The sequence below is a fragment of the Larus michahellis genome, chromosome 1 (genome assembly GCF_964199755.1).
Source record: "Larus michahellis chromosome 1, bLarMic1.1, whole genome shotgun sequence".
Lineage (NCBI taxonomy): Eukaryota > Metazoa > Chordata > Aves > Charadriiformes > Laridae > Larus > Larus michahellis.
This window is the reverse complement of record NC_133896.1, coordinates 33666850-33679386: the sequence shown is the minus strand read 5'-3', so window position 1 is coordinate 33679386 and position 12537 is coordinate 33666850. Positions and strand designations below refer to the sequence as shown.

Genomic DNA, 12537 nt, shown 5'->3' with positions numbered 1-12537 from the left:
CCTTTTATCAGGCTTAAATTTGTTGTCTTTCAGTTTCGTTCACTGTCCCCTGTCTTGTGTGTTAGGCAACATGGAGAGCAAAAGCTCTCAACATGTCTTTTCTGGAGTATTCTTTATTTTTTGGCTATATCCCTTCTTGCTGATGTCCTTTTAGAGATGAACAATCCATTGCTTTTCAGTTCTTCTCGAAGGATGTTTTCTTCATCCTTCCCGTAAGACCTAGTAATTTTGCAATACCTGTTTTTGAGATGGTGCCGCTGTTATTGCACACTGTATTTGAAGGAAGCCCACAATGCTGCCTATTGGTACAATGGAATTCTAATAATTTCCCTGCTGTTTTTCATCCCAATTCATATTCATGTTAGCAACTTGTGTGCTTTTGTTGACTGCAGCCACACTTGGAGTTGAAATGATAATTGAGTTATTTTGCTTTAAACTGAATGTGCTTGAGGTGAATTGGGGGTTTCATTTCCATTATTGAACCCAAAGCTGAGTGTTTTATTAAGTTTTTATGCTGATGGTGAAAGATACCTGCATGACCATATTGCTTTTTTTGTCTTGTACTGATCGGTTGGACAGTTAAATATCACACCACTACTTTTTAATGAACACTAATTAGGAGCTGGGGCCCGACTGTTGTGGAATTGTATTTAGAGCTGAACTCAGTGTACTGATATTTACAACCGCCATAGATCTAGTTTTTATTTTTCTAGTGTTTTCCACATTTTATCACATATAGCTGCTTACCTCATGCCCTTTCAAAGCTTTTCTCCCAGGTAAGTTTTCCGCATATGGACAGCTGAAGAAGCTAAACAAAGACTATTCAGGTAGAAGGCAGTGTGTGCTGCTAGTTTCCCCTTGCAAAATAATTGTGTGTACCCTGATGAAGTAGACCTTTAAAAGTACTCTTGAATTCTTTGAGATATGATTGTTTTGAAGTCATTACTTTTATTCACTGGAGACATTATTTTTTTTTCTTTATTTTCTATGCTAAACACAAGGGCTATAGATGTCACTGCAGCTTGAATAATTAAGATATTCTAGTTTGCACACCCTAATAAATGATGCAACTTAAAGCATGGTGTGCTGGCTTAAATGAGCTTACAGGTCAGATGTCACCTTTCACATTAACTTCTCAGCAAGTGAACTCAAATGTGCTACACAGAGCCAGCAACAGGTTTTAAAAACAAGATTCTGCAGCTTTTCTTGTTTAACTGCACATGTCTCATAAACGGTTGCCACAAACTAGTGCTCTTTAGGGAGCTGAGAATTATTTTTGCGCTTGTGTTTCCTGTAATTTCTTCATTGAAACCACCTTGCTCAGTAGCATTCACTTAGAAGGATGCATAGGAAAACTCAAAATATCGTGTTTTAAAAGTTGATGTGACTTGAAAAATATTTTTTGTGAACTTGTAAGTTATTTATCCCCATTCTGATGAAGTGCAAATTAATTTTCAGCTGAAGGCTTTAATGGCCAAGAATCATTTATATTGACTGCCGCAAGAACATTTTTGTTAGTTGAATGTAGACTAAGAGCATTTCATGGCATGTTTTTGCAGACATTGATGAATGTGGAACCGGAAGGCATAGCTGTGCCAATGACACTGTTTGCTTTAACTTGGATGGTGGGTACGACTGCCGATGTCCCCATGGCAAGAACTGCACAGGAGACTGTATCCATGAAGACAAAATCAAGCACAACGGTCAGATTTGGGTGCTGGAGAATGACAGATGCTCTGTCTGCTCATGCCAGGTCAGTAGAAACAGAAGTAGCTGCTTCTGCAAGATGGCGGTAGGGACGAGGGAAGAACGTTGTGATTCAAGTGAAATTCCTCTTTTAGCTGCCTTCTCAGGTGTTGGTATGGTGTTGCAGAAAAATGGAATTACATATTATATAGGGTTTGGGGGAGAGCCTCTCTCTGCAACCTGCATGAGCAGAACTTCCACGGGAGATTTATTATACAATACTGGAAGAAGGATGGTAGAACTGTTTTGTTAGCAGAGATGCCACCTGTGTTTTCTGGGTGGGAGTAACGGCATTTTCATGCAAAGAAGCTGTCTGTCTAGACACATATTGGCGTTGGTGACTGATGCCAGTAACTCTAGCAGATGGCTATAAATAGAAGTAGGTTCTCTATCTGCAGAGTAATTCAGCTTAACTTTCTCAAATGTTTGCTGCGGGAAGCTTGGTCCCAAGCTAAATGCTGATGAAGAATGAAGGCCCAATACACTGCTGACAAAGTCCCGAGCATTTCAGCAGCTCAAGTTTCATGCGCACAAATTTTATTTCAGACCTACCTATCATCTTCCTTAGGTGAATAGTTACAGAAGAGAAGGACAGGTCTGAAAGTTTAAAACAAGACTTAACTAGCATCCATATGAAAATGACATAAACTTATTGCAATCCATTAAAAGGTTTGTCTGTTGGGAAAGACACCCTTGGGTTCCATCACCCTGGGGGAAAGCTGTCTGAAGGTTGATTGCAGGAAGGATGTATATAAGACAACAGGGGAACTTCATGGTAGTTACTGTGTATTGTGGTTTCTGCCTCTGTTTGAATTGTATTTTGACAAAGATATCGTCTAGTGGAAAAACTCGTGAGCTGCTAGTGGCTTAGAATCATGCCAAAAAATCAAATTTTGGTACAAGTACTGCTGGAGTTGTGCAAGTTTCTGCCATCGCTTTATGTCTGTCTCCCAACAACAGAGTGGATATGTGATGTGCCGCCGAATGGTCTGTGACTGTGAAAATCCCACTGTTGACCTATTTTGCTGTCCTGAATGCGACCCGAGGCTCAGCAGTCAGTGTTTACATCAGAGCGGGGAGCTTTCCTACAACAGCGGTGACTCCTGGATACAGAACTGTCAGCAGTGTCGCTGTTTGGTAAGGCTCCCGATTACAGCAGCCGAGGCAGGAGGGAAAAAGGATATGAGATATTCTGATCTGTGAATAGTTAATTTTCATGCATTAGCATCCATTTAATTTCCTCTGGAGTATGTGTATAATCGAAATCTGGTTTTCATGGATATTTGTCCATATTGTCAAGTTCCAGTCAAAAATGCATTCTGACACAGTAGATGTAATAGAAATTATTTAATCATGAAGATTGTTTTAGCAAAGAGTGGAGGTCATTTGGATATGGCACCTGCACAGCAACACTCACGTGTTCACTCATTCAAAGACCAATGTAGCTGTATAACAGAATTCTAAATATGTATTTATTTTCACGGTTGATAATTTCAAAGATGCCAATAGACTAAAATATGTTTATTCATGCAGACATTCTGAGTAACGGAAGAAATAATAAGACTCGATGCATTTTTCAAAATAGTGAAATGACTTTTTAAAAAAAAAAAATCTTTTAAAGCTTGCGATCTTTTTCCTAGGCATGTATTGCAGACTCTGAGCAAAAAGCTATTCTGCATAATGCCGCTCAAGAAGTTTCTATGACTGAAAAAAATCCCAAGATAAAAACAACTAGCTTTTATCACAGGTTATCTCCAGATGTAAAGCCTAGTCCATCTAGCATCTTTCTCTTGTCAGGGTATCATGAATAACAGCCAGAAACCAATTTCTGTAGACATTGTACTTTCAGTGTTACTGCTGCTAAAATCCAATGAAATAGATTCCCAGGTGCTTCATTAAATGTCTTCAAACCAAACCAATCCAATGTATAGTTTGGGATCTCAATAGATGTTTCTTTTTTTTTCAAGATGCTACTTCTGTAACTAAAGCCTGCTTTCTTACAGTTGTCAGGGCTTTTTTGTGGGGGTGACAAGGTATTGTGTACTCCTCGTACTGTCCATCACTAAAAAAATAATTTGAAATATCAAGATCAGTGACTGATTTTAAGATTGCTTTTATTCTTACCGTCATGTGATTCAAAAAGAGGAAAACTGACCCAGCTGAAAATTTTGTAAAAGAGAAACTTCACAATACTTTCTGCAACAAGGAGGGTGAATTTGGAGCTATGGTAAATCCTGGGGAATTTTTCTCAGTTTTTGCTCTGGAGATACTGAACTCAGCATTCTAAAAGCCTTAGGTACAGGTTTTGTGAATAAACTTCTTTCCTAGGACCAAACGCTATTCTCTTTGCCTCCCTTAAATCCAGACTACTCAATCTGTGTTTCAAATGAGCTGAGTAAATTGGAGGTCAGAGATGGACCTGCTCCAAAAGGAATATGCATTAATGACTTCTGTGAAGTCTTTTCTTTGACCAATAGATAGGAAACTTTGGCCCTTGTCCAGAGTTGAAGGGAAGCTGACCCAGACTTCTAGTAACTGATATGAATAATTTGACATCTTTAGATTTGTGTACAGGCATACGGTAACTTCCCCTGCGGATATTCTGGCCCAACACAAGCCTCTCTTTTGGCCTTTTCGTACCCTGACTGTACTGAACCCGTCACTAATCACAACAGAAAGTGTGATTAAGTGTGGCCGTTCAGGTATTCCGATCGCAACATCCAGAATGGATGGTAAGGGGGTGTAGGACCTCTCACTGAAAATGTGCTGGTGTTCCCTGCTGCATTGGGCTGCTGGTAGCTTGACACCTGTAGTTCAGCTGATGCATTTGTAACCGTGGCAAAGATAAACTCTAGCCCATCCAAAGCTGAATTTGAGGGCTTTATATGGCGACCCAAAAGTCGTAGTAGAAGTAAGAACCAGGTGAAAGGTGAAACAGGAGATTTTGAAGCACTTTTGCAGTGCAGCACCTTGAGTATTGTGTCCAGTTCTGGGCATCTCAATATGAGAGAGATATCGAGGTGCTGGAGCAAGTGCAGAGGAGGGCAACGAAGCTGGTGAAGGGCCTGCAGAATAAATCTTATGAGGAGCGATTGAAGGAGCTGGGACTGTTTAGTTTGAGGAAGAGGTGGCTGAGGGGAGACCTCATCACTCTCTACAACTACTTGAAAGGACACTGTAGAGATGTTGGTGCTGGTCTTTTCTCACAGGTAATTAGCGATAGAAGAAGAGGGAATGGCTTCAAGCTGCAGCAGGGTAGGTTTAGGCTGGACATTAGGACAAAATTCTTCACAGAAGGAGTGGTCAGACACTGGAATAGGCTGCCCAGGGAGGTGGCGGAGTCACCATCCCTGAATGTGTTTAAGACTCGTTTAAATGCAGTGTTAAGGGATATGATGTAGGGGAGAACTTTGTAGAGTGGAGATGATGGTTGGACTCGATGATCCCAAGGGTCTTTTCCAACCGAAATGGTTCTATGATTCTATGATTCTATGTTATGGCTTCTGTCACTTCTAAAAGTAGAACTTCACAAGGACAGATCCATATTCTGTATTGCATGTTGTTTATGGAGAATTTTCAGCTGCAACTTGATGCACAGTGTGTTGAAATAGGTTAAAACTAATACACTTCCTGAATAGCATGCAGAAAAAGCACCCAACTTGCTGTGTCTCCCACAGGCAATGAATATCGGTGTTCTCTGCGCTGACTTCTGAATGGGACCAGATGGATAAAATTAGCCAGTAATTAGCCAGTTAAGAAACATAATGCTGAGTCAGAGGAATGGGTAATGAAACCAAGTAAGAGCTTATAATCTTCTCTTGTTCTCATAATATTTGTAAACAGCAAGGCGAGGTTGACTGCTGGCCCTTGCCGTGCCCAGAGGTGGATTGTGAATTCAGCGTCCTCCCGGAGAATGAGTGCTGCCCACGCTGTGTCACTGACCCCTGCCAAGCGGACACCATTCGCAATGACATCACTAAAACCTGCCTGGATGAAACCAACGTCGTTCGCTTCACTGGATCTTCTTGGATTAAGCACGGCACAGAGTGCACCCTCTGCCAGTGCAAGGTAAAGAATATAAAAATTCAGCTGAGATGCCTCTTTCGCAGCTTGTTCTGTAGCGTATAAATATTAATGCACTGAGTCTGGTCAGTGGGTAGTTGGTGTCTACACTTGTTTTAAAGCAGCAGAGATTATGGTAAAAATGTTCAACTTTGTTGACTTCACTCTTGCATGTGCTAGCAGGATGGTTTAATGTGCTAGCGGGTCGGAAGCAGGACAACATCCCATGCTGCAGCATGCTGTGGACACAGTGGTGGGCTTGGCTTTTCCGCCAGGATAGCTCGCTTCAATTTTGATTGCAGTTTTTACCGTACAGCCCCATGCTGTCTTGGAAGTATATACAGTAACAAATGTATATGTCAGACTAGACTTCACACAAGAAATTTGTTCTATGTGATACTATAGCATTATCAGAACTGATTGAATTGCTTTTTGAGAACAGTAATTGTTTTGAGAATAAAAGGAGTAGCTATATATATAGCTTTCTTGCTTTAAAATTATGAGTAGAATCAACATAATGTTTAGAACATTTAATAGTTTTCGTAGTCAAAGGAATTCATTGTCTTGAGGAGAAAGACTAATGGCTGTGGGCTTATGTGAATTCTGGCATCTCTTTTTAAAGATGCAAAAGAAAAGGAGGTCAAAAGAAGTTTTTCCATTCAAAATAAGCCTGTAAGGTGAATTGTACTTTCCACCATCCAATACTGAAGAATGACAAAAGAGTGTTTCCACAGTAGCCAAGGAGCGAGAGAGAGAGAGCAGGATTCGTCCAGAGATCTTTAATTATTACTGAAATTCACAGTTGATTTTGGTCTTTATTCTATGTCCTTCCCAAGGAAGATATTTCCCAAACTCTAGTGTATGGTACAATTAACTACTTTGAAAAGGTGCTCATAAAAAATAATCTAACTTCAGCACCTCCTGCTGGGAGCGGTGGGGAGTAACTGTTCATGTAGCAGAAGTTGCCACGCACCACTTTCTTCCTCCACTTTGCCTTACACAACACTGTGTGCAACAGCAGCTGCTGTTGTCGAGGCGTAGTCCTTTTATGAGGGAAGTGGTATGCACCAAGTAGGTGTCGACATTTGTCTTGCTGTCAGAATGGGTCGGTGGTTAGAAGAAAATGATGTGATCTGACAGAGTAGCTAATGGTTAGAAAGCCAGCTGCTGCCCAAAGGATGATGGCACAGCCTTACATGCAGAAACCCATACTTTTGGGGTCCGTAGCTGGTGGCATACACCAACTCCAGTGCTAGAAGTTACTTTTCGCTTGGGCAAGTTCCTGAGGTTCATGTGCCGTGGTTTCCCCATCTGTAAAACAAATATTCATGTGTGATTCTTCTCTAAAGCTCTTTAGAGATTCAGCGATGGGAAATCTGTTCTCGTTATTGTCCTGCTAATCGGTGGCAATACAGCAGCCATGTGTCAGTTCTGCTGATGGCCACCTGTGTGCTGCTCCCATCTGCCCTTTTCACTTAAGCAAGGACTGAACCTTAAACATCAGCTAATTTGTATTCAGTGTAAACAGCTACATAGACTAATAAAATCCATTGCTGCCCTGGGAATATATGTAAGATTAAGACAGATATTCTACCAAACCCCACAGATTTAATATGGCTCAGGTGAGAAGCTCCTTAACAGTGAAGATGTACCACTTTGTCCCTCAGCAAGCCAAATTTTACACAGTTCTCATCACAGAACAATTTTCTTTTTGAAATACGCTAGCTGCCCATATTGGCAGCATTTTAATATTGTAGCTCTGCATGCAAGCAGCCAGCTCCCTACAGATCAGGTTAATGCAGTGCCCAATTTGTATAGTTCTCTGTCTCATTCGTCCTGTGTCACCCCACTCTTTTCTTGCAGAGCATCACATGGAAGGTCAAAGATCCAGTCTAAGCCTCTTTAAGCAAGCTGTAGCAAAATAGGTTTACACAAGTCCTTTAAGAATTCAGAAACCTGGGCATCGGCTAAAGGTGACTTAGGTACAAACCAAAACCATTTCAAATCACAAGTAAAGAAGGTGGACAGTAGGATTGTCTAACCTCCTGTAACACGAGTGAAAGAAAACGTTTGAATGATTCCTACCTTGGTCTTTCATCAGGCATGGCAATTTAGTCAACTGAATGTATTTGGAGTAATTTCGAAACAATACACACCTTTTATTTGCAGTCTAAGAATCGGACTTAAGAAGTAGTAGAGATGCAGAAAACAATTTCTCCAGTACTTTAATCATGTCATAGGCAATCTGTTCCCTTAATTGCTAATATTCTCAGATCAATGTCTGGACTATCAGGAAAAAACTTTACAGATTAATGTTTGCTGGTGTTAACAGCCAGGATGTATTAACTTGAAGCATACAGGGCTAAATAAAACGCAGAGTCCTGATCTAAATAGAATTCCGAAATGCCCTGTCTTGTTCAACAGCTTTGTGTGCCTCAGCAGATGCCCAGTACCTTTATGGCGGGAGCATTTCTTCGACTGATCCCAGCTTCGTTCAGTTTGACTGTTGTAGTGCTGGGATACAGAGCACAGCAAACCAAGCAATTAGAGGAATCATAGTAGCCCGTTCCCTTGGGCAGGGGAAGGACATGATGACAATGTCAGGAATCCAAGCAAAATCTGTAGATGTCTTGTATTTTACAAACCTGTATATTAAAGTCTGAAGGGTGTTTGCAAATGGCTGAGCTTGTTAAATTGACTGAGTTTCTACAAAATGCTAATTGTTTTGATTCTTCTTTCTGTTTTTTTCTTCCTTTAGAATGGCCACGTCTGTTGCTCAGTGGACCCACAGTGCCTTCAGGAACTGTGACACCAACAACCACCTCTCACAAGCAGTTTCTGGTTAAAGAATTTTCCTTCACAACAAAAAGACCTTTAGACCAAAAATTGTACAAAATTAAAACTAAAATTAGATTGGTTTTTGTCCATCTAAAGTGCAGATCTGTGATGAACTCAGTTACCTGAATCAGAGTGAAATTTATGGGACTCGAGACAAGCTCAGATGTGTAACCCTTTGTATGAGGTCAGGCCCAAATCTTCTGGCTATTTGTCTGTCTGACATCATTATGCAGAATATTAGTTTAGTGTAAAGTGACACATTGTAATGCTGTACATAACGATGTCAAGATCCAAAATCAACTAGGAGCTCTTACAGGGTCTTCCGAAACTTTGAGAGTCCAGCACTTGACCGGATGCAGAGATTTTTGCCTAATCATATTTGGATCTGCACAAATGTGTTTGATTGCTCACTGCAGAATTTAGCAGACGTTTGAGTAAAAGGATGAAGCCTTCAGGAATAAAGAACCTAGCAGCTAAGATGTGATATGTACAGTATGTGCGCTGAAAAAAAAAAAAAAGATAGAAGTTATTGTAAAAACAAAAAAAAATTTAAAAAAAGCCAAAAAAGAAAACCCGTGATGCACAGGCATGGCTTCTTAATGTTTTCTGATGGGAAAAGTCATCAATATTTCCTTGTTTTACTGCACTTACTATTATTTCTTGATTGAATTTGTTCAGTATAAGCTCGTTATTGTGCAAATTTAAATAAATATTTCTCTTACCTTACATTTCTGTTTGTAGTGCCTTTTCTTTTCAGGGATGCCATTTTCATGCATGTTGTTACTGTCCCTTCTTTGCCAGCGTGCCTCGGCGTCTGGGCAGTACAGCCGGGGTATTGCTTGTCTAGCTCCTCTACGTATGGGAGCTTCTTCCCAACCTTATGCCTGTCATGTCCTATCTTTGTTATTCTGGGAATGCATAAATAACTTCATACATCTGAGTCATTACAGGAGAGTGAACAGAAAATTCATGTGCCTAAAGATGAGATCCTACATGCCAGCGGGATGCTGTCACCCAGGGTGGGTACAGGCCATTTGTGTGTGACTTGCATCTGCTCAGATTTACAAGGGATCTTCTCTGATTCCTCATCTCTCCGCCTGCCCTGGGTTCGTTTATCTTTCTACAAGCTCCACAGCTGTTTTAGTTGTTTGTGTAAAGTATCTTGATGCATGAGGATCACTTCAATATGCAAACCCTATTTTCACTACTGTGCTGTTGGGACAAGAAATAATAGAGGCTAGGTGACCAAAGCTATATTATTCTGGGAGAGAAATAAAGAACAAAGCAGCACTTACAAAAAGGATGATTTAAAAGCATTCTGTAAATACTTCTCCAGTAGTCATGTTCTTTTCAAAGGGCCTTGCTTCTCTTCAGCATCTCTTTCACCAGTTCAGTAGATCGTCACGCAACCTGGTCAGGCAAAACTTCCATTACTATTACCTCTGTGTATTATTAAGCTACAAGGGAAGTCCACGTATGTATTTTTTACGAAACAGAAGTATTTTCCCACAAACAGATGCTACTTCACAGTATTTCAGGTACAGCGGGAGATCAGAGGAACGACACACAACTGCATGTATCTGGTAGGTATTCCCTTGAGCCCTACTGTCTCTGAGTACTGGATGTTTTTGGAGCAGGGAATACAAGACATGCTATGCTATTGAATGCAACTAATAGAAACAAACCCAAGAAGCTAAAAATCTGAAAAAAATGCAAAAAGCCGCAAATTGATAGTCTGCATTGGACCATTAAAGCTATGAAGATTTTCAGACCAAATACACCTTTTTCCTCACCTAGTCCATAAATAACAGGTACTCGAGGGTTTTACTGTCTTGTCCAGCTCCTGGCAAGCTGCAATCAAAGTTTTTAAAGAGCGCTAGCTCTGTAAAAAAGCTGCCTTCCTTGCAGTATTTTCTTGTGTGCCAGTAATTGTCAGGAGGTCATATTTTCCCCTCAGACGCCAAGGCACATCTCCAGTGGGTTTCAGTGGCAGCTCCATGCCTATTTCTGAGAGAAGGTTTAGCAGAAGGTGTTACCGTTGAAGAATTGCACTTCAATTTCATTTAAGAATAGGTATAAGAGAGACATAGGAAACGCATGAAGGCCAGACTTCTTTTGTTCAGAAGAGTTAATGTTTTTCAAGGGCAGAATCCTTGGCCTCTGTCAGAAGGAAAGCTGTAGAGCTGGTAGAGAGAAGGGCAGATATCCACAGAATCGTTGTAAGCATCCCTATTTTGGGTCCATGGATAGATAAGTTATGGGTGAGGCAAGTGTCCCTGCCCTGAATCTGGTTCAGTGCATCCACCGACATCAGATTTAGACCTATAACAGATATGACAACTGTAAGGAAAATTATCTCCAAATTTTTTCTCAATCCTTTCTGGAAGGCAGAGTAATACTGCTGTTTAATCCCAGCTTTTAATCAAAACTAAAATGGTGTACAGATGGAAAACAAGCACCTCTTTCCTTTCGTTGCCTACCCTGACCTGAGTGTTGTAGGATCTTTTTCCTTTTGTAGGTTCATGAAGCACAGTGCAATACACTAAGAAACGGGCTAAAAAGCCAAGAATTGAGACATAACATAATCACTAAACCCTGAATCAAATCCTTGGAGAGACAGTGTTACATGTATGTAAAGAGCAGAAGTCATACTGCTGAACAAAGCTGGAATTCTCTGCTAAATAAAAAATGAGAACGGGTTGAGTGAATATTATCTAATTTATCAATGTTCAAGGTTACTAATCAGTTGGGAGTTCTTCTAAAGGTCAGCAAACTCCAATGAGACATCTCAGTGACCCTAATTTTCATTCCCTTTCACCCCCTCTTCCCCACCTCCCTCCTGTTCAGTCAAGCCAGTAATTAGTAGCTCATGTTTTTAATTTTTCTTGAAAAGTAAATTTAAACATTATTAAAAATTTATGTCTAATTTCCAGGCCTAAATTATCTGTCAGACAATATAGTCCATAAAAAAAAAATTATATTTCGGAATGATGCAGGTACATTGTGCTCTCTTACTGGCCTTTCATTATTGATGCACTGTTTGCAGTGTTTGCAGTACCAGAATTCAATAACTTCCATAAAGGAATTGTCACCTCTCTGCAGAGTAATTGCCCTACGTTAATAGACCTACAGATATAAAGGCAGAGATGTCTTCAGTTACAAAGCTGAATTCAGTGCTGTGGTGAAACAAGTTGACAAAAAGCAGCAGCGTTGTAAATTGTTGAAAAGAGAGCTAACTGTGCAGCTGCGAATTTCTGGTGCTAGCAGATTTACCATGGGCAAGAGCAGGGGGCTGGCTGCCTCAGTCCTCCTCATGGTTGAGCACGCCTTTGCCTTCTGTGAGAGCTCCACCTTTAAGTTATGGGTGAAATACTAGCTATTGCTTTTTTCTAGGATGCCTAAATGTGGATATTTATGCAGGGAGTGCTGTAAAGCTGCCCTCCTTCAGTGCCAGCGTAGGGTCTTGTCATTAGCTGTGTTGAGCTACAGCAGGTTCACCCTGGGATGCCTCAGAGAAGCACAACCTCGTGAGCCACAGAGCCCAGAGCTCTGACCCTGCTGACTTCAAATGCAGGACGTGTGCGGGGTGGCATCTCCTCCTCCACGGACGCAGTGAGTCTCACCTCGAATGGGTCACCTGTGTCCCTGCTGTGGGGACACGCTCCGCTGCGGGGCGGGATGCACGGACCAGACATTGCTTGTGGGTCTCCTCCAAAGCGGAGGAGACTTCCGCTGCAGCACGGTGACGGTGCTCAGCTTACGTGGCTTCTCAACAGGCAGGGACTCCCTTGATTTCTCAGATAAAAATAGCAGCAGCTTTAAAGTGGGCTCAGCTAGTTATTTTTTAATGGTGAAACTTACTTACAGGCAAATGCAGTTTAACTTGTCCCC

The 12537-nt window shown here is 41.1% G+C and overlaps 1 protein-coding gene across 2 annotated transcripts in view; it reads left to right on the top strand.

Moving 5' to 3' along the window:
* Positions 1 to 9374, top strand: part of NELL2 (neural EGFL like 2) — a 156698-nt gene extending 147324 nt beyond the window's left edge. For both annotated transcript variants that reach the window (XM_074567442.1, XM_074567524.1), the window contains exons 17-20: positions 1560 to 1753; positions 2707 to 2883; positions 5590 to 5814; positions 8567 to 9374. In XM_074567442.1, the coding sequence (XP_074423543.1) occupies positions 1560 to 1753; positions 2707 to 2883; positions 5590 to 5814; positions 8567 to 8617 (647 nt within the window). In that variant the 3' untranslated portion in view covers positions 8618 to 9374. The remainder of the gene's footprint in view (positions 1 to 1559; positions 1754 to 2706; positions 2884 to 5589; positions 5815 to 8566) is intronic.
* Positions 9375 to 12537: the final 3163 nt, after the last annotated feature.